The sequence below is a fragment of the Martes martes genome, assembly GCF_963455335.1.
Source record: "Martes martes genome assembly, chromosome: 16".
Taxonomy (NCBI): Eukaryota; Metazoa; Chordata; class Mammalia; order Carnivora; family Mustelidae; genus Martes; species Martes martes.
This window is the reverse complement of record NC_137904.1, coordinates 46,717,420-46,737,747: the sequence shown is the minus strand read 5'-3', so window position 1 is coordinate 46,737,747 and position 20,328 is coordinate 46,717,420. Positions and strand designations below refer to the sequence as shown.

The following is a 20,328-nucleotide window of genomic DNA, read 5'->3' as shown; positions in this document are numbered from 1 at the left end:
GAGCCTAAAGAGGCCTGGAGACTAAAGGGAATGGGATCCTGGAGCAGAAAAAGGACGACAGGGGAGCCGCGTACATCCGAATAAGGCATGAAGGTCGGTTCATAGTAGTGTCCCAACAGCAGCTGGTCGGTTGTAAGCTGTGTGCATCCTAGTGTTAAGAGGCTAATGACAGAGGACACTGCGTGTGGGGTATATAAGGACTCCCTGGATTATCTTTGCAATAATTCTGTCAATCTAAAACTGTCTCAAAGGAAAGTTTATGAAAAGAGAGTGAGAGAGGGAAGGAAAACGAGCAGCTTGGCTCTGTCCCGGCCAGGCACCGCTGTAGGCTGGGCGCGACAAGGAGCAGCAGGGGTGGAAAGGAGAGGGGGAGGCGAGTGAAGCAGACAGCTGCTTTATTTCCGACAAGACGCCACAGCCCTGTCCCACCCCCGCACCTGGGAACACTGAGCACAGGTGAGCCGGGCAGCTGCAGGCTTTGGAGAGACAAAGCGGAGGGAGGTCTGAGTGTGTTCCTCCTCTAACCAGAGGGATGGGTCGTCACGACTGTGGTGTGACTCCTCAGCTGTCCAGGGGATAGGGAGTAAAGGGATCAGGGTCCTCGAAAGTCAAGGTGAAGCAGAAGGGGGACACACCTTCCCTGTTGGCAGGAGGAGAAGGGATGGTGGCATCCAAGGGCTTGGAGGACAGTAGAGCAGAAGGGCTATCCTTGGGGCTAGGTTCTAGAATGCCAAAGGAAGACCCAAAGTGACAGCAGTGCAGAATCTGAGGGACGAGGGTGTTCCTGGGAAGGCGTCCAGGATGGGGGCAACCACAGTCCTGAGCTTTGTTGGCTGTCCCATCATGCTGGGCTTGCTCTCTCCCTGGGACCCAATCAGACACAAGCAGAGGCTCGCCTGGGTGCCGAGAGGCTGCCTGCTCATGGCGGGGGCGCTGCCTTGGGGCAGTCCCAACTGCTGGTCCCACAGAAGAAGTCCTCAGGGAGCTCACTGAGGAGTCCATCCAGGTCATCTGCAGGGGGACATGGAGAGGGTAGATGGACTTAGTGACGACATTAGGGTTCCACGGGACTCGGGTCCCAAGCTCCTGCCTCTCAGGGGGGCCTGGACCTGGCTGCACAGTTGGGAAGGTCCCTCCCCCTGGACAGTGGTGACTGGGCCTGAGGCTGGCCCGACTCCCGGCTTCCCTCTGCTTCCCACACACACACACACATCACAAGAGACAAGGACAAAACGCCTGGGCCTTTCTGTCAAGAAAGACGCTCCCCTTGGCCTTGGGGGTGGCCCTCTTTCCATCCAGAGGCACAGTGCTTGACCAGAGAGGCTTCAGAGGTCTGCCAGCGCAACCCGCTCATCGGACGGAGGAAGACAAAAGGCCAGAGAAAGCCATCAGCCGCGTTCAGAATCATGGCATTCGGGAATCCCGTTTCTTACCTAAAGAGTGTGAGACACGGGCCCCTTCCCCTGTGGGCCTTCCTGGGCGTGCGGAATGAAAGCAACTGTCCCTGACTGCAGTTCGCAGCTGTGAGCTTGTGTCTGAGAACTCGGAAGCCCCCCCCCCCCCCATCTCAGTCATCCCTGCTGGGACTATCCCAGTTAACAACAGCAGTTACCGCTCCCTGAGACAATGCTCCTGGCCATACCTGCTGTACTCATCCCATTCCGAGAACTCACAATGCCCTCCGGAGGGCGTGGTTCCTCCTTACCATCCCCTTTGTCTGAGAGAATGGAGTAGAAAGAGGTCAGACAACTGGTGGTGAGTGTCCTCAAGCTCCACCTGAGGCCAGGGGCACTCGGCTCCCAACCAGGGAGCTCCGGTGTGATGGACGGGCTCAGGCTGCCCACGGGGTCAGAACTGGACACCACACCCGCAGAGACTAGCTTCGGGCCTGGCACAGAGCTCCTGACAACCACGCTGCTCAAAGAAGTCCACTTGCTGGCATTCAAAAAAATTTTTTTTGGTAGAACTTTTTTTTTTTTTTTTAAGATTTTATTTATTTATTTGACAGACAGAGATCCCAAGTAGGCAGAGAGGCAGGCGGGGGTGGGGGGGGGGCGCGGTGGAGCAGGTTCCCCGCCGAGCAGAGAGCCCAACACAGGGCTGGATCCCAGGACCCCGGGATCACGACCTGAGCAGAAGGCAGAGGCTTTAACCCACTGAGCCACCCAGGCGCCCCTAGCATTCAAAATTTAATTAAGGTGCCTGGCACTGTATTTGGGGAAGTGAGACGGGAACTTGACTGTAACAACAAAAGGTGATGGGGCGCCTGGGGGGCTTGGTCGGTTGGGCGGCCGACTCTTGATTCTCGCTCCGGTCATGATCTTGGGGTCCTGGGGTCGAGCTACACATTTGGCCCCACGCGCAGCAGGGACTCTGCTTGTGATTCTCTCTCTTCCATTCCCTTTGCTCCTCCCCTGCCTCAAATGAATAAATACATCTTAAAAAATAAGAATAAAAAAAGGTGTCCCTCACTCGTTACACTATGACTGTTCGGGGAAACTCAATGTTAAATGAAGGGCAATGAGCAGACTGTGTGGGCCTAGGAAACTGGGAATCAGAATAAGAATTAGTGTTGGTGTCTCCCAGCCCTGTCCAGCCATGGCTAGTAGCTGCCTGCTTGGCAAGTCTGTCCCTACAATGGAGATATGACAACAGCCACAATATTCTTACAGACGACTCTCCTCACTTATTTCATGAGCTCCAGTAACCTACTGATGATGGTTTGGCTTGTCAACCAGCTTACTTATAAGGAACGAGTGTGACATCTCAGGGAAGATTCTAGCATAAGGGGTAGATACCTTTTCGTAGGCTATAAGTAAATTGGCTTATGTGGTTTATCCACTGGTCCAATGTGAATTTGATTAACGTGAGATGCTTACCCATAATCCCATGAATTTTGGGGCTGGACAGGGTTGAATTTGTGGAATCAAAAAGCTAAGGCTCATGGGGCGCCTAAGTGGCTCAGTGGGTTAAAGCCTCTGCCTTCGGCTCAGGTCATGATCCCGGGGTCCTGGGATCGAGCCCCGCATTGGGTTCTCTGCTCCGTGGGGAGCCTGCTTCCTCTTCTCTCTCTGCCTTCCTCTCTGCCTACTTGGGATCTCTGTCTGTCAAATAAATAAATAAAATCTTAAAAAAAAAAAAAAAAGCTAAGGCTCAGACTTGGGTGATGCTCCCTCCCGAGGAACAAGCTGGTCATACCCTGACAGGTCTGTGTTTGGGCTTCTCAGGTCTGTGTCTTGGTGCCACCCTAACCCCATGGATGTCTGACTCCTCAGCCCTGCCTGCAGGATCTCTGAGCTTAGTCAGAATGGGGAAATCAGCCCCCAGAAGACTCAAGGTGTGACACAGGGGTGGTGCCCGTCCATCCCCTCCTTGTGGGTAACCACATGGCCTAGAAAAGGGGAGACCCGTGGATCCCACTGTATTTGCTTTATGTAGCCCCAATCACACTGCTATAGTTAGTTTGTGGCCTACAGCCTTGCCAAAAAAGATACCACATCTGATTTCTGGAAGATTCTGTAAGACCCAAAGATTCACAGAAGGAGGGAAAAGATGTAGCCAGATTCTCCTGGCTATGCTATCCAAGAGGAAATAGAAGGAGAACCGCTTTTGCTCCTGGGTAGGCTGACTGCCTTACCTGCTTCTGGGAGCTCTTCCTCAGGGGATGCTCCTGCCTCTGCGTTCGGTGCTGTTCTGAAAACTTTTCCAGACTTTGCAGTCTCATGATGGGGGCTGCCAGGGAAGCTTCCCGGGTTCTGGGGACAGAGGGCCTGGTTACTAATGTCCGTGCCCCCAACATCCCTCTGGATAGTTCCATGCCACACAGACAACCTCAAAAGAATAGGTAGGGGCTCAGGAAAGACACGACAGAGGAGTGTGGAAGGGGCCAGCCACCCAGGGGAGGGAGCTGAAATACCAAATACCCCAAAGAGCAGGTAATTAAAAACACAAAAAACTTTTTTGGGCCATTTTCTTTCCTAATTCTGTTGGTATCTGGTGTTTTAGGAAATCTGTATATACCGGGAACAGAGTGAAGAGGCCATTCAGAAATATGTTGAGGATTTGGCCTGGGGTTAAAAACGAGCTTTTAGGGGGTGCCTGGGTGGCTCAGTCATTAAGCTTCTGCCTTTGGCTTGGGTCATGATCCCAGGGTCCTGGGATCGAACCCCACACCGGGCTTCTTGCTCAGCAGGAAGCCTGCTTTCCCTTTCCCACTCGCCCTGCTTGTGTTCCTGCCCTCACTGTCTCTCTGTCAAATAAATAAATAAAATCTTAAAAAAAAAAAGAAAGATGAGCTTTTAGGGGTTGGGAGATTGAGCCCCATGTCACGCTCATGCACTGTGTGCGGAACCTGCTTAAGATTCTCTCTCTCTTTCCCTCACTAAAACAACAACAACAACAAACACCAAAAAAACCTTTTAAGAATCTGCACACTAACTAATATACAGGTAGGTAACGAAAATTAGTAATTAAGCTGTTTTTTTAAGGAATATAAGCTTTTTATTATTTTTTAATTAAATTAATTAATTAGTTAATTTATTTTTATTTGACAGAAAGAGATCACAAGTAGGCAGAGAAGCAGGCAGAGAGAGAGGGGAAAGCAGGCTCCCCGCTGAGCAGAGAGCCTGATGCAGGGATGCGGGGCTCGATCCCAGGACCCTGAGATCATGACCTGAGCTGAAGGCAGAGGCTTAACCCACTGAGCCACCCAGGCACCCCAGTAATTAAGCTATTGACCATCATTCGCCATAGGGAATGGGAAAGGAGAAGAGTAAGTTTCATGTTTTGCTTTATTCTGTACCATTTCAATTTTTGTCAATGTGTATGGATAACTTGACATTTAAAAGAAAAGGAAGGATGAGGTTTTGGGAGTGGGCTGATTTTGAGAAAATGTGGAAGGTTAAGGGGAAAGATGAGGGAAATGGGAAGTAGCCCCACGGAGCAAAAGGTGTAACTCGAGTAGAAGTCATCAAGTCTAAAGCATTCGCTTTTTAGATGAAGCAACAGCAGGGGTGGGGACGGGACCTGCGGCAAGGTCAAGTTACAAATTACCGGCAGAGTGGAGACGGGAGGTTTCCCCACCCCCAGGCCAGGCCCAACAACCCAGGACCCCAGGAAAGGGGGAGGTGGCCGCAGAGGGGACACCACGCGCCGAGTTAAGGGCCAGCTCTGCACTCTTAACCTGGAGTGGAGCTGCCTGGAACCCCAGTCTCCCTTAGTTCCCAAAGGGGGGTGTTCCCTCCTGAGTTCTGTGCGAGTGCCCCCCTCACCCAGAGGAGGTGAAGGCCAGGAGGGCAGATGCAGAGCAAGGGCTGGCTCACGTGACAGGCCGTCCGCAGCTCCCAGTTCTCCGCCCCACCGCCTGTTGCAGATCTGACCCTGAGTCACTTACTGAGGGCCACACCACCTCCCCCCCCCCACCCCGGGAAACCCACAGCCTCCTTAGTTCTCAGGTGACTCCCATCCTCCCAGGTGCTCAAGCCTGCCATCAGATCAGCAAGTAGCCAGCTGCTCTAGGTCCTGTTACTGTGCCGTCTGGCAGGCGGGGGCACTGGGAACGGGAGGATGTGGCCCCTTCTCCAGAGGCATCTCTTCACCTCAGGGCAACTGCCCCATTCACGCCTCTGTTCCCCAGGGTGAAGGAGCAGAAGGTACCAGAAGATCCAGTCAGAGAGAGGCCCTGTCAATCCCCATTCCATCCCGCTCCTCTTACCTTGGGGAAGGGCTGAGACGGCTTGAGGAAGCTCCCATCCCCGGAATCTGGGCTGTAAACACGAACCAGGTTGTTGGGCGTCACGTTGAGGTAGTGATTCCGGAGCGAAGGAGAGAACACTCCAACCTGGAGCCGGGGACGGGGGAAGGTCAGTGTCCTTGTGGAGCCCTAGACACTGTCAGATGCCACCTGGTCCCCGCCTGCATCTCTCTCTTGCTGGCGTGGGCACCAGGGTCACACAGATGGCTTCGCCCCAGCCCTGGGACCAGAGCAGAACCACGTACCACACCCTCCGCCCCTCACAGCACCACCCCTCATCCCCACCCACCTCCGAAGGATGGGAGCCAGGCCAACCCCTCATGGACCTTCTCCAGGGCGGGAGGGTTGGAGAGCAGGTCCCCGTTTGGGGCGCCCCTCACCTGCTTTAGCAGCAGCACCGAGCCAGGTTTCAGCTCACTCTGGCGGGTCTCGAGCAGCAGCCTGTGCACTGTGCCCCGCATCTCTCCTGCAAATACCACGTGGCCCATCAGGCTGGGTCAAGGGCAGCACAGGGACTGCTTTGGGCCCTGGCTGGGAAGTGGGCCGCTCACTGCCTCAATTTCCCCATCTGCAGATGGAGAGGATGACTCTTCCTCATCTCCCGAACTCAGCGAAGGCCACTCCTCAGACCCGCTCAGCGCCTGACTGCTCACCCGTGGGGTCCTTGAAAACCACGCTGGCGTCCATCACACTCCGCCTCAGGGACTTGATCATCACGGCCATGTGGGGGACCTTGTTCCTGGGAAGCTGCTTCAGGGCTGCCTGGTTATGAGGAGAGGCATTGGCTGAGCAAGCGGCATCCCACCCGTGAGGTTCCCAAGTGGGCCAGGGCAATGGGGGGGCGGGGTGGGGGGCCAAGGACAGACATGGTGATGATCTTCCTTCTGTGGAGGGCAAAAGGGCGGTCTGAAGGCCTCATCCTGTCTCTCTCTAGCAGAGCCGAGGCTGGCAGGGCCTTCATTTATCACCACCCCGTTTCCTTTCTCCAGCGTATGTGTATTTATACAGAGCTCCATCTCCGCGGGCCGTGGCCATGTGTCCTCTCATGAGCCGGGACCTCTTGGGAGCTTGAAGGGTAGCCGTGTGCTCACCCCATCTCATCCAGGGCCTGGACACGCAGAGACATACCCAGACCCCACTTTTGCCTTCCGCCTGTGCCCAGTAGTAGTGAAATGCTGGGTGAGGAGAAGATACAACCAAAGGGACTCCATGCAGCTGCTTGGAGATAGGCCTGGGGTGAGAGGGAGCAAAAGGACAGCCCCCTTCCTAAGGTGGAGGAGGACAGCAGGTTGGTAGAAAGGGTAGAAATAGTCTTTCTTGGGGTGCCTGGGTGGCTCATTCGTTAAGCATCTGCCTTGGGCTCAGTTCATGATCCCAGGGTCCTGGGATTGGGCCCCGCATTGGGCTCCCTACTTGGCGGGAAGCCTGCTTCTCCCTCTCCTGCTCCCCCTGCTCTTGCTGTCTCTCTCTCGTTGTCATATAAATAAATAAAATCTTTAAAAAAGAAAGGAAAAGAAAAGAAATGGTCTTTCTTGCACAGCTCGGCACCCAGTGTCCTTACCTTCCGCAGCACCATGACAATGCTATAGGCACAGAGGAAGCAGGTGGGGTCTCTCTCGTCTAGGCCCAGAGCAGACTTCATGGCCAGCCACGGCCCTCGCCCAAAGTCCTCCTCTGCCGATGCCTGGGAACTGGTAACAATCTGGTACCACAGAGCAGAGGGGGCCTATGTGAGTGGATCCACTCGCTTCAGACCTTGACTGAGACAGGATGGGGGGCTGGGAGGGAAGGGCGAATTCCCTGTAGCATGGTAACCAGTCTCTTCCTCTCCCATGTCACAAAATGGTATGAGAGATTTTGCTGCATAGCATATCTTTCACTAAGCAGCAATACCAAAGGTTTATTTTATTTTATTTTATATCAGGTCCTAACTTTGGTTGCATTGAAGCAAAAGACTATGTCACTTGTGTAATAGACTCGAGAAGTATTGGGGCTGGGGAGCCCCCGCCCCCACATTGACAGGTTTCCAGAGTGCCTTAGCCATTTTGAAACCAGTCACATTTTACTCGGAATGCCTCTGGCTTAACTATTAACCACCTTCTTACATTAAAAAATGCTTTGGGGCACCTGGGTGGCTCAGTCGGTTGAGCGTCTGACTCTTGGTTTCTGCTCGGGTCGTGGGACTGAGCCCAGCGCTGGGCTCTGCACTCAGTGAAGGGTCTGCTTGTCCCTCTCCCTCTGCCCTCCCCCAAATAAATAAATAAAAAATCTCTAAAAAAGAAAATGCTTTGTAACCAGATAGTATTTGCTGCTCTGGACCTGAAGTGGGCTGATGGATCTGTGGATGGGCAGCAAAGAGAATTAAGAGCAAAAGTGGGTCTGAGGGTAGAGCAGGTCAACCAGAACCCCGGTGAGGACAGAAGATGGGTCTCACCCACCCAAAAGGAACCCACTGGAGGCCAGACGAAGGCAGATCCTTCCCAGCTCAATTCCCAGAAACCTGCGAGGAGGGGTTCCCGAGACACAATTTCCTAATACTTGTGACACTGCCCTCCCATGAGGGAAGATGGAGTTAGCTGGGCCTTTCTTTCTTAGGTGAGAAAGAAGACTGGACGTGTGACATCGGTCGGCATCAGGATAGGCTTCATCTTCTGCCAGTAAAACCACCACGTCCCCAAATGGCCTTCCCCTTGTGCCTCTGGTGTGGGAGCCCCAGTAAAGGCCTAGTACCCCAGACTCCGCTTCTCAACTCCTGAAACCCGCAGGGGTGTCCCTCACCCTTAAACGATGCCCAGAAAGTCAGCATATGCGTGGAACTAGTTACCTCTGTCCGCAATTTAGCCAGAGCACCATGAGTCGGAGTCTGGGGTGTGGAAACCATGATCTCCTCCAGATGCCTCCCGCTGAGCTACAAGGGGAGAGAGGAGGGAAAGGCGAGAGAGCGCGCGCGGCAGCTGCTACTTACAAGTACAGCTTCTTGTCTGGGTTACATAATGAGTTCAGGAAACTATCGGGGACAATTAACACATATCACAGTTCTCCTAACGAAGTCTCAGGAGCCTTGCTGGCAGCTCAAAAAAGATGCTTTGGGGATTGTTTGGGGAATGTGAGGAAGCTGGAGCTGGCCCAGGAGCAAAACCCAGGGCTTCCTGAAGGAGCCAATGACCCGGATAGGGAGGCCTGGGATAGGCACAGAGGCAGCTTTCCCCAAGTCCCTTCTCAGGGACCTAACCCTTCCCCGCAGGGATCCAGCCCAGGAGGAATGTGGATGGCCTCCTTGGATTCCCCTTAGAGTGCCAGCGAAGGGCAAGGAACAGGCAGAAATGATTTGAACCAGCCTTAAAATGAGAGGAAAGGAGTGCACCAATCACAACCAGACCAGACGCTCAGGGTCCCGTTATCTGGGATCTGATCCAAGATAGTTTGACGGAAACTGTCCCTCCACCACCGCTGACTCCAAACGGTCGGCATGTACAGCTTCCCCCTGCTGACCCCATGCGCCCACCACAGTGTCCTGTTCCGTGTACCTCTGACAGCATCCTGCCCTTCTGCCTCTGGGCCTTTGCACATGCTCTTCCCTGTCTTCCCAATGCTGAGATGTCTCCCAGAGCACAGCTTTCCTACATGCACCTGTCCATCCACCTCCTACCTGACCCTCCAAAGCCCACTAAGTCACCCCAAGGAGCCCAGAGTCTCCGCAGCACCCAGGGACACTCTGCATTTTACGTATCACTGCTCGTTTGCATCTGCTGCTTCTGCTGTGCTGTGGACAACTTGGGATGGGAGCCATGCCCATCTTAACCTCTGTGTTCTCAGCTCCAAATTAGCAAATATAAAAGTGAGTGGCTCTTCCTGCCCCAGTGCTAGCAAACAGTAGGTGCTCAACAAAGGAAAGGCGTGAGGTTCTTAGAGCCCGGAGCGCCTCTCTCACCTGCGGTATTCAGTTCTTCCTTCCCACTTCTTTTAACTTCTTCCGAAGCTCTGGAAACCCTCTCTCCGCACTTCATTCCCTCCTCCCCCACCCCCCACCCCCCATGTCTGGGACAACTGTCCCTCACCTGGTGAGGCAGGACCCCGGCCGGGCCAGGGAAGCGCCGTGTTTTGGGGCTGGCCGGCTGCTGGGGTGTCCGGTGGGCGGCACTGACCAGCCGCACCAGGTGGTTGGTGACGATGGGCGTCTGCAGAGCTGCCTGGGGAACCGGGGAGGAATGAGAGTTCTTTGGGGTGCTGAGAGGACACCTGACAGAAGACACTGGTGCTCTGGGTCGTAAGGGGCTCTGAGGAAACGATCCGGAGATAGTCCTTGAGGGAGTAGAGCACATGGAGTTGGGAGTCCGTGGTCCGGGAAAATGAGATTTGCCAGGTACGGAAGCGCCTGGACACTGGGATGAGTGGCCAGGGAAACGGTTTTGAGGGCAGCTCTGAACAGGCCTGCCAGCCGCTTGGGGAGGCTGTGGTGCCTGAAGAAGGGGGCCCTTCCGACAGGCTTCCCAGCGGGGCTGCTGAACAGGAATGGGAAGGTCACTGGTGGCAGCCGATCTCGCATGGGGCTCTGGAGTCCTGCAATGGACAACAGGCTCTGGAGGTTCACCATGGGCTGACAGGACACTAGTCATGTTGGGGGCAGGCACGGGCCCCTTCAGGCAAGACCCGCTCAGCTCAGTGACCCGGGCCTTTTTAGCCACCGCTGAGTCCTCCTGATGCCAGGTGGCCAAGATTCCTGGGGCCTCACTGCTGCCTCCAAGGTCCAGGTCCATGCTTGCGAGGACCTTATCAAATTCATCTTGTTCAGGCCCTTCGAAGCCCCCAGTCACCGGCTGCTGGCTCTCAAACCCGAGCAGGGGGTGGGAGGCAGAGATCTGGTGTCTGGGTGGCACTTTGAGCACTTCCGCCAGTGCCACTCGTCTTTGATGGCCAGTCCAGCTGCTAGAAGTCGGGATAGGCCTTAGGGAGGCTATTCCTACAGAAGGTGGACTCCTGATGGCCGCGGGCATGCTGGAGGTAGAAAGGCGGAGTCCCAGGGCCGATGGGCCCAAAGCCTCTGAAGGAGCCGCAGGGCCGGATGGCAGCTGCCCGGAAGACTGTGCCTGCCCGGAGTCCCGTGGGCTGCAAGAGGCGGGTCGCAGGCCCCCAGCCTTCACAGGCCGCGAGCCAGCAAGCCGATTCTCTGCATCCTCCACAGCAGACAAGAAGTCCTACAAAGAAGCAAAGATAGTGGGTCTTGGCATCCAGACATCAAGAAACACTCTGTGGGGTGCCTGGGTGGCTCGGTGGGTTAAAGCCTCTGCCTTCGGCTCAGGTCGTGGTCCCAGGGTCCTGGGATCAAGCCCCCGCGTCGGGCTCTCTGCTCAGCAGGGAGCCTGCTTCCCTTCCTCTCTCTCTGCCTGCCTCTCTGTGTACTTGTGATCTCTGTCAAATAAATAAATAAAATCTTAAAAAAAAAAAAAAAAGAAAGAAAGAAACACTCTGCTTTTACTGTTCCAGGTATGCAGTAGGTACATGGAAGCAGGAAACCAAGGCATGAATGGCCGTGGTGGGGTCTTTTACCACCTTTGACCTTGCCCATGAGCCCACTTCCAAACTTTTTAAAAAGATTCTACTATTATTTTTTAAAGTATTGTCTACATGCATTGTGGGACTCAGACTTATGATCCCAAGATCGAGAGTCGCATGCTCCATGGAATGAGCCAGCCAGGCACCCCACCACCCCCAGACTTCTACGAGAACCATCCAGGGGCACCTGGCTGGCTCAGTGGGTGGAGCATGTGACTCCTGATCTCCGGGTCGTGAGTTCAAGTCCCACACTGCATGTAGAGATTACTTAAAAATAAAATCTTTAGCTCTGTATGTTAACGAACTGGAATTTATTTTATTTATTTTTTAAAGATTCCATTCATTTATTTGAAAGATAGAGAGCACGAACTGGGGAGAGGGTGGGTAGAGGGAGATGCAGACTCCCCGCTGAGCCAGGAGACCCATGTGAGGCTCAAGCCAAGGACTCCAGGATCACAACCCAAGCTGAGGGCAGACGCCTAACCAACTGAGCCACCCAGGCGCCCCACTAACTAGAACTTAAATAAAAATATGAAGAGGAGTGCCTGGGTGGCTCAGTCAGTTAAGCGTCTGACTCTTGATTTCAACTCAGGTCATGATCTCAGGGTTGTGAGATCAAGCCCTGCATCGGGCTCCACACTCAGCACGGAGTCTGCTTGAGATTCCTTCTTTCTCCCTCTGCCCCTCCCCTCTCTAAAAATAAATAAACTAATTAATTAATTAAAATTTTGAAGCAAAAAGTCTTAAAAAAAAAGAAACATTCTAAGGCTAAGTCTATAGGTAGCTTCTCTCGGGGGGTGGGGGAGCAGTGGCATTCAGGGGAATAGGCAGAAGCAAACATACCAGGGCACCAAGGAATTGAATCACCCAAGATTACACACCCATCTCAAGGAAATAAGTTTTCTGGTGTTCAGCCTGTGCAACAGGGGTCTCCCCAGCTGGTCATGCTGCCTGTCCTCAGCCCACTTCTCTCCCCCTGCCCCAAGACACACACACACAACCTTCAGTAAGCCGGAGAGGCCTTGGATCCAGCAAAATAGGCAGAAGTTAAATATAGCTTTTCAGGCAGGTTAAATTAAGTATGGATTCCAGTTGGGAAGCAAGGTGAGATTGACACCTTCGAGAGCAACAGACCTGTTCTGAGGGTGTTTTTGAGTCAGAACTGCTGATTTAACTGACAGGAAGGTCCCCTCCACCCCCATCCTTTGGTGCTGCATTGGATTGTCTGGGCCAGAGAAGGGTTTTTCCCTGCTTTGTGTATTGTCAGGAGAATGGCATACCCCAGTGGGACTACCATGGGGTTTAGGAATAACAATATTAGAATTACAGCAGCAATGAAATTCTGACAATCCTTTTCTCCTAAAGAGCTCACTCTTAGACATGATGTCATCTGCCTGGGGAAGGAGGAAAGGGGTTGGTCTTAGAACAGAAACTTGAACTGTCCGAGTCCTTCACTCTTTTTCTTTCTTTCTTTCTTTTTTTTTTTTTTTTTAAGTAATCTCTATGCCTAACATGGGGCTTGAACTCAAGACCCCGGGATCAAGAGCCACATGTTCCACTGAGCCAGCCAGGTACCCCAGAGACCTTCACTCTTAATCCCATTGCTGGCCCGCAGTCCTCCCATCACCTGGTAAGACCCGAAAGGGACGCTTAGCAGTCACTTTTTCAGCCTATAATTACACATCTCCAAAGCTGAAAGACAAAGACAGGGACACATCTCCTCAACAAAGCTGGCAATTTTGAATTTTTTGTAAAAACAAAATTCAAGTCCCCAAGTGATGACAAAAACATCTTACAATTTGAAATGGCACTGGGTGCCAGGGACCACATACACATTTTACCGCAATTCTCTAAATGAATTTTCACGATGGTCCTAATAGGTGTTATTATTATTCCCGTTTTATGGATGCAGAAATGGAGACTCAGAAGTTAAATAACTTCACAGAACCAAGACTAGAATCCATATGTGCCCCTGTCACTATGTCTTAGGGCCTCAATGAATGAAGCAAGCCAGAGACCGGTTTTTAAGAGGTCTGAGGAAGGTCTGTCTTCGCTTTCAAACCTTGGGTTCCAAAAGCCTCAAAGGAAGGGGAGTGCGGGGCTTGGGCTGCCAGAAGGGTCCCTGGCGCAGCATTCATCACCAGACTAGGTACAAATGGGGCATTTTGACAAATTCTAAATTCGAATTTTTAAAGCACAGTGCTGGGAGACAAAAAGTAAGTTTGAAAGGTTTGTCATTGATAAAAGAAAGCAATTCTACTCTATAAATATAGTTTAGTATCGCTGTATGGTAGCCTGGAATCAGGAGGCCAAGACCTCACCCTGGTTGTTGGTGTTGTGTTCTTAAACAGGTTAATTTACCTCTTTTGCATTTTACCTGCTTAAATCCTGCCTCTTTCTGAAAAGGGTTTCAGGTAGCAATTTTGGGCCTCCCAGACCAAACTATATCCTTTGGATCTGAGCAGGAAGAGAGCTTCGGGGAGTGCTAGCTAGTTCAGTGATCTCTGACTATGCCCTGAGATTAGAAACAGCCCTGCCTGGGCCCATCCCCAGAAACTCCTATTTAATTGGTGCGTGGAAGGGCCTCAGCAGGGGTGATTCTGACGTACCAGCTTCTGATATAGTCTAATCCCTCATCTTCTGAGCAAGAGGGAAGAGTATTTGAGGCAGAAGAACATCCCTCCTATTATAGAAGAGAAAACAGAAGGCCAGAGAATGAAGTAATTTGCCCTGGCTCACGAAATGACTTGGTGACCCCAAGCCTCCTGCCATCCACTAACTGTGTTGTCTGTGGCTCTCCATAAACTTTCTTCCCACCTCAAGTATGTCATCATAAAGGTGAACTGAATCATCCACATGACACAGCTTCCAGGCAAGGGCCCTAGTAATTTAAAGGTATGTCAATTAGGCAGCTCACATCTCTGTTTTTCTGTCTCTAAAACAGTTAAGTAGGTTGTTTACATGTCTCATCTTCTCTCATCCTCTCACAGACAAAAAAGCTATACATGTCAAGTAAGAGGAGGCTGGGGCAGACTGCTTCAAAATGTTCTGGGTCTGGGTGTTGACAACTCAAGACGTCCTCTGCTATCTCTGATCACCAACACTTCCTTACCTCATCTTCAAACTCCTCTTCCACAGTAAACAGCTTCTGCAAACTGCATGCCTGAAAGGAAAACAAAGCAATTGAGGTTGGAGGAGAGATACTGCTTTCAAGTACATTCTGTCCTCACTACGCTTCTTTCCAATTCTAACAAGACCATCGGGTGTACTGTTTTTTGTTTTTGTTTTTGTTTTTCCCCTGGTGTTGAGGGAAGAATAAGGGATGAGAAGGGAAGAAATGGGATTTACTTAAAGATTTAGAGGACTCAGAATCCTTTCTTGCAAAATAATCCACTCGGGTCCATCTGTATTCACCTTGGAAGAGGGAGGAAGAGGCAAGGGGAAAGGTTAAAAGGGGGCATGGGTCATTCTTTAGCCTCAGCACTGGGCACATGGGCTGAAGGATTTTGCAACATCCCAAAGAGTTGGCCTGGGGAACCTATGTGAAACGTCAGAGAGGCTACCATAAATCCAAGCATGCCCAGCACAGTGGCCTCTTTTCTGAAGCAAGTGGTTTACTTCTATCTAATCCCATGCGCCAAAGCCAGCGACCCAGGAGGTTTGGATGCCCCCGCCCAGAGTTCCTTCTTTCTAGGCAGCAGGGCTGCTGTGGGCAGTTCTTAGACATGTGTCAAGCCCAGCGCGGTGGGCTTGTGCCTACCCCCGCCCCCGTTGCCAGAGCAGAAAGAGCTATAGTGAGACACACCCCCGCAACCCAGTGCCCAAGGATCAGGGGGTACGGGGTGGGGGGGAGGGGGTCGGCTCTGGAGGCGTGACGCTCCGGCACACCGAGAACCACCAGCAGTTCTCCAAGAAGAGAGGTAAGGCAGCAGGAGGGAAGAAGGCCCAGAGGGAGACGCGTGGAGAGAACCTTCCCAGGGTCTCCAGGCAAGCCCTGACTAGAGCCCAGGTGTCCCGAGGCCACCAAGCTCTGACCCAAACCCTAACCCGGTTGTGCGGCAGTTCCACAGCCTGGGGCGCGGCATTACCATGGCGACGGCGGGCGGCCTCTGGCCCCGGGCTGGGAGGGTGTTTAGCCAGGCAGGCACCCCACTCGAGGGGTCGCCGGGGCCACGGACTTGTCCCGGGCGGGACAGTCGGAGTCCGGATTTGCGGGGTCTCTGGTGCGAGGTGGGAAAGGCGCGACTCTGCGACTCGGGCGGGGGCAGAGAGGGGGTCGCCGGAAAGCCGGGGGCCGAAGCCCGTGGCTGCTTTCGAAGTGGCCGCCACTCCGGCGTCTCCGCCCTCTTAAAGGGGCGGGCCTATTTCTATCCCGCCGACGCAAAGACTCTTCCTCCTCTGTCTTCCGCCTCGGCCTTAAAGGGAAATGAGTGGGCTCTCGGTCGCCCCCCAGCGGCCCCTTGGGCCAAGTTGGTTCAACAGGAGTTCTGGGACCGCAGGTTGGGAATCTTCGGTCCCCAGTTCCGCCCATCCTCCTCTACAGAGTTAAGCACACCGGGGACTGGGTCCTGGAGCATACTTCTCATTCACATTAGAATCCGCCCCACTGGCTGTTTGTTCATCTAGCCATCCATACTTGCAACACGTATATTAAGCAAAGATGTTCTTGGTCTTGTTCTTTTCAACCCTTAATATTTCAACTTAGATCTCAGATCTTCCCTGTCACCTCTCAAGTAACACCCCTCCCCCCATCCAACACTCTGTCCCCTTCTCAGCGCTTTCCATAATTTATAATCGTCATGGTTTACATCTTTATTGTGTGTCCTCCTCCCTAAAATATGAGCTCCTGGGGTTTCGCACAAAAAACAAACAAACAAAAATGAGCTCCATGAGGGCAGGGACTTTGTCTGGCTTGTTCAACTTTGTGTCCCCATCACTTAGCACAATGCTCAATAGAATTATTGGAGGAACTGTACAAAGACTGCCGTGTATCTGACATAGTACATAACACTGAGGATAGAGAAACTTAAGACTCCTTGTGCCCTCAGGTTCACAACTTAGGGAGACAGGTCAAAAGGTAGTCTAGGCTAGTTGTGCAGAGAGATGGACAGGGATGCTGTGAGCTGGCAAAGCTAGCTTTCCTGAGCCAGCCCTCAGTCCTCCCTCTGTTTTTCTTCTTCTTGTCACTATAAGGCGAGTTGGAGGGAGCCTAGGGCTGCATAGTTTCGAGGACTCAAAAGACAGGAGGAAGGTAGCTGACTCGAGTTCTTAATGATCTGATCTGAGCCAGCCTTGGATCTTCCCCAGGGTGGCCTGGCCTGGCCTCTCCTCTGGGCAAGCATCATAGCTTCTTGTGGACCAGTTGACCTGTCCCACGTCAGAATGGAAGCGGGAATGGTGATGGGAGATGGAAGCTGGACCCCTGCTAACTCTCACCCAAGTTAGGAATTCCCTCACAGCCTCTGTACTTCTTCTGAGCTGGGGTACAAAATCCCAAGTCTCTCACTTACAGACCTCCTCTTCCTAAGTGCAGCTCATTCTGCTCAGCTATGGATAGTCCTGGAGACCCAACTGGGGTCCTGGGGCATCTGGGCTCCGCCAGCTCCAGCTGAAGGGAGATCACAGAGCCCAAAAGACCAAGAGGGCTAAGAGCAACTCCTACTCACCCTGAAGTTTGCAGCTTCCAATTTTAACCATTAGCTGATTTTGTCTTCACAAAGATCCCATGAAGGGACGCCTGGGTGGCTCAGTTGGTTAAGCAGCTGCCTTCGGCTCAGGTCATGATCCCAGCGTCCTGGGATCGAGTCCCACATCGGGCTCCTTGCTCGGCGGGGAGCCTGCTTCTCCCTCTGCCTCTGCCTATCACTCTGTCTGCCTGTGCTCACTCGCTCGCTCTCTATAACAAATAAATAAATTAAAAAAAAAAAAACAAAGATCCCATGAAGAATGGGGGGGTTGGTATTATTTTACAGATTAGGAAACTGAGGCCCAGGAGGTAAGAGAGCCCATCAGGGTCAGACAGTCCCTCACTGGTGGATCTTCTGATGGGAAATCCTGTTTCCTCCTCCATCACTTTTCTGAGTTCAGTGAATTTGACATCTATGGCCCCCACCTCCTGTTAGAACTTGGATGGGGGGTGGGGGAGGTGGTCAGAGCTAATGGAAAATGTGGACCTGAGACATTTTAGAGAGGAGCTGGCAGGACACAGTGAGGAGGTGGTCTGTGATTTTAGAGCTGGGAAGGACCCCCATGCTGAAGGGTCCCCCTTCCCCCAAATCAAATGTCTTCTCCCCAGCACTGTCATCTTATGGTGAAGGCAAGAACTGGGTCTCCATGGTGATGGTGTCTATGTCCTCTTCTCCCTCCTCTTTTTTTTTTTTTAAAGATTTTATTCATTTATTTGGGAGAGAGAGAGAAAAAGAGAGAGAGCACACACAAGCAGAGGAGAGGGGCAGAGGGAGAGGGAGAAGTAGACTCCCTGCTGAGCAGAGAGACTGCCAAGGGTTTGATCCCAGGACCCTGAGAACACGACCTGAGCCTGATCATGACCTGAGCCCACACTTAACTAACTGAACCACCCAGGCTCCCCTTCCTCCTCTTAGAAGAGAGGTTACTGTTAAACTCTAAGAACCAGGCTTGAGGATAATGGAGACTCAAGCCAAAAAGGAAGGGGTGGGTTCTGGAAAAGGGCAAAATGGGTGCCAGGACTCAGGCTGGAGGGCCACACTAGACGACACCAGATCCCCAGCTATGAAGTGGGGTACAAAGGAGAATAAGTGTAGTGAGGGGGCCTTTTTTATTTTTTTTTATTTTTATTTTTTTTAAAGATTTTATTTATTTTTTTGACAGAGAGAGAAATCACAAGTAGGCAGAGAGGCAAGCAGAGAGAGAGAGGGGAAGCAGTCTCCCTGCTGAGCAGAGAGCCCGATGCGGGGCTCGATCCCAGGACCCCGAGATCATGACCCGAGCCGAAGGCAGTGGCTTAACCCACTGAGCCACCCAGGCGCCCCGAGGGGGCCTTTTTTAAAAAAAGATTTTATTTATTTTTTTTGAGACAGAGAGAGAGCATGCACAAGTAGGACGGAGGGGCAGAGGGAGAGGGAGAAGCAGACTCCCCACTGAGCAGGGAGCCCAACACGGGCCTCAGTCCCAGGACCCCAAGATCACGACCTGAGCCAAAGTCAGATGCTTAATGCCACTCTGCCACCCAGGTGCCCCATGAGGTGGCGGGGAGCGGGATGTCTCAAAAGCACTCTGATTTAACTTGTAATAATAGCAGCTAGTACTTCCTGAGCACTTTCTGTTCCAGACAAGGTTCTGGAACTTTCCACGTATTGGCTCACTTAATCATTGTAACAAGCCTTGATATAGATGTTAGGATCACTTCTGCTTCACAGAAGAGGAAAGAGTCAAGGTCCTTTCACAGTTCATATAGGTCATAGGTAGTGGCGCTGAGATGATGAAGCCGGCTGCCTGATTCTAGCCTCCACAGGCTTAACCACCATGTTGTTTGGCCTGTTAGAATTCCAAGGAACTGGGTTCTTAACCTGGGGCTTCAGGGACTGTAAGTCCCCTATAATTATGTGCAAAAGATAGTTTGCCTATGCATAAATGCCTTGTTCTGAGAGAGAATCCAGGCTTTCATTACATTTTCATTGCTTTGCTCTTTCTCAGGACCAGGATAGACCCCAACTCCCCCATCCCTGTCTGTCCCTCACCTTGTCCAGAGGCCTTCCATTATACACCAGGCCTTACCAACTCCTGCCTGAGCTACGGTGGTAGCTTCCTGAATGTTCTCACTAGTCCAAGCTGTCCTTCCTTCTGTCCATTCTTTCTAACACGCAAATGGGATACTATTTCCCACCGCAAAAATTTTTTAATTCCCCCAGTTACTGGGGGATGACATATAAAATCCCCAGGGCCTGCATTGCCCTGGCATTTTCCTCCCTGCCTTAGCTAATCTCTCAATCTCTCAATCAATACCAATCCATCTCCGTCACACTCCTTCTTCACCCCCTCCCCCTTAAGGATGCCTCCTCAAAGAAGCCTTCCTTACTACCCCAGGAGGCCCAGCTTTACCTTCTCTTTGGTTCCCTACATTTGGGGCCTACTTTCACTATAGCTTGGGTCTCTTGTGTGCCCTGTATTGTCTATAGGTTTCCCTCACACCTCCCACTGGACTTTGAACTCCTTCAGGGCAACAGCTGTGGCGTTTCCTTTGTGACCAGTATTTAGCATAGGACTTGACACGGGGAAGACCTCAGCCAAGGGTTTGTTGAATGACTTAATGCCATTTCACAGGAGGGAACGTTAATGAATCTGGGCAACTCCATGCTTATTTCCCAAAATCCCTGCAGTTGCTGGACGACAAGACTTACCTTCTTGGGGTGCCTGGGTGGCTCAGTGGGTTAAAGCCTCTGCCTTCGGCTCAGGTCATGATTTCGGGGTCCTGGGATGAAGCCCCGCTTCCAGCTCTCTGCTCAGCGGGGAGTCTGCTTCCCCCCTTCTCTCTGCCTGCCTCTCTGCCTACTTGTGATCTCTTTCTCTGTCAAATAAGTAAATAAAATCTTTAGAAAAAAAAAAAAGACTCACCTTCTTAGGTACAAAGGAGGGCACACCTTGAGTGTGCGTGTATGCATGCACATGCACGCCTATGCACATGTGTTTGGAGATAACGTGCTGCATGGGCTATGAAGTCAGACAAATCTTGGTTTATATTTGACTCTGTCACTTGACGACGTTCCTTTGCCTCTCTGAAACTTAGCTGTCTCATCTATAAAAATGGAATAATACATCGCCCTTTGCAAGGCTGCTGTGAGATTAAATGAATTAATGCATCGACATGGCTAACTCCATGCGTGGCACGTTGGCACGGGCTCAGCAATGTGGGTTCCCTCCCCCCCAACTTGAGTTTGCGAACACGAGCTGAGATTCGTTATGAGAGCCACATGGTTTGAGTCTGTATCTATTTCAGCATATTTGCAAGTGCATCTTGCCCTAATTTGTGTTTTTATTGTATGAGC

The 20,328-nt window shown here is 52.1% G+C and overlaps 1 protein-coding gene across 1 annotated transcript in view; it reads right to left on the bottom strand.

Annotated features, from left to right (window-relative positions):
- Positions 1-379: 379 nt before the first annotated feature.
- Positions 380-20,328, bottom strand: part of HROB (homologous recombination factor with OB-fold) — a gene marked incomplete at its 5' end in the record, with an annotated part of 33,909 nt that continues 13,960 nt past the window's right edge. Inside the window, 9 exons of the mRNA XM_080826660.1 lie at positions 380-1,011; positions 3,638-3,755; positions 5,714-5,839; positions 6,133-6,218; positions 6,406-6,514; positions 7,314-7,454; positions 8,577-8,660; positions 9,811-10,947; positions 14,418-14,468. Coding sequence (XP_080682786.1) covers positions 920-1,011; positions 3,638-3,755; positions 5,714-5,839; positions 6,133-6,218; positions 6,406-6,514; positions 7,314-7,454; positions 8,577-8,660; positions 9,811-10,947; positions 14,418-14,468 — 1,944 coding nt within the window. The 3' untranslated portion in view covers positions 380-919. The remainder of the gene's footprint in view (positions 1,012-3,637; positions 3,756-5,713; positions 5,840-6,132; positions 6,219-6,405; positions 6,515-7,313; positions 7,455-8,576; positions 8,661-9,810; positions 10,948-14,417; positions 14,469-20,328) is intronic.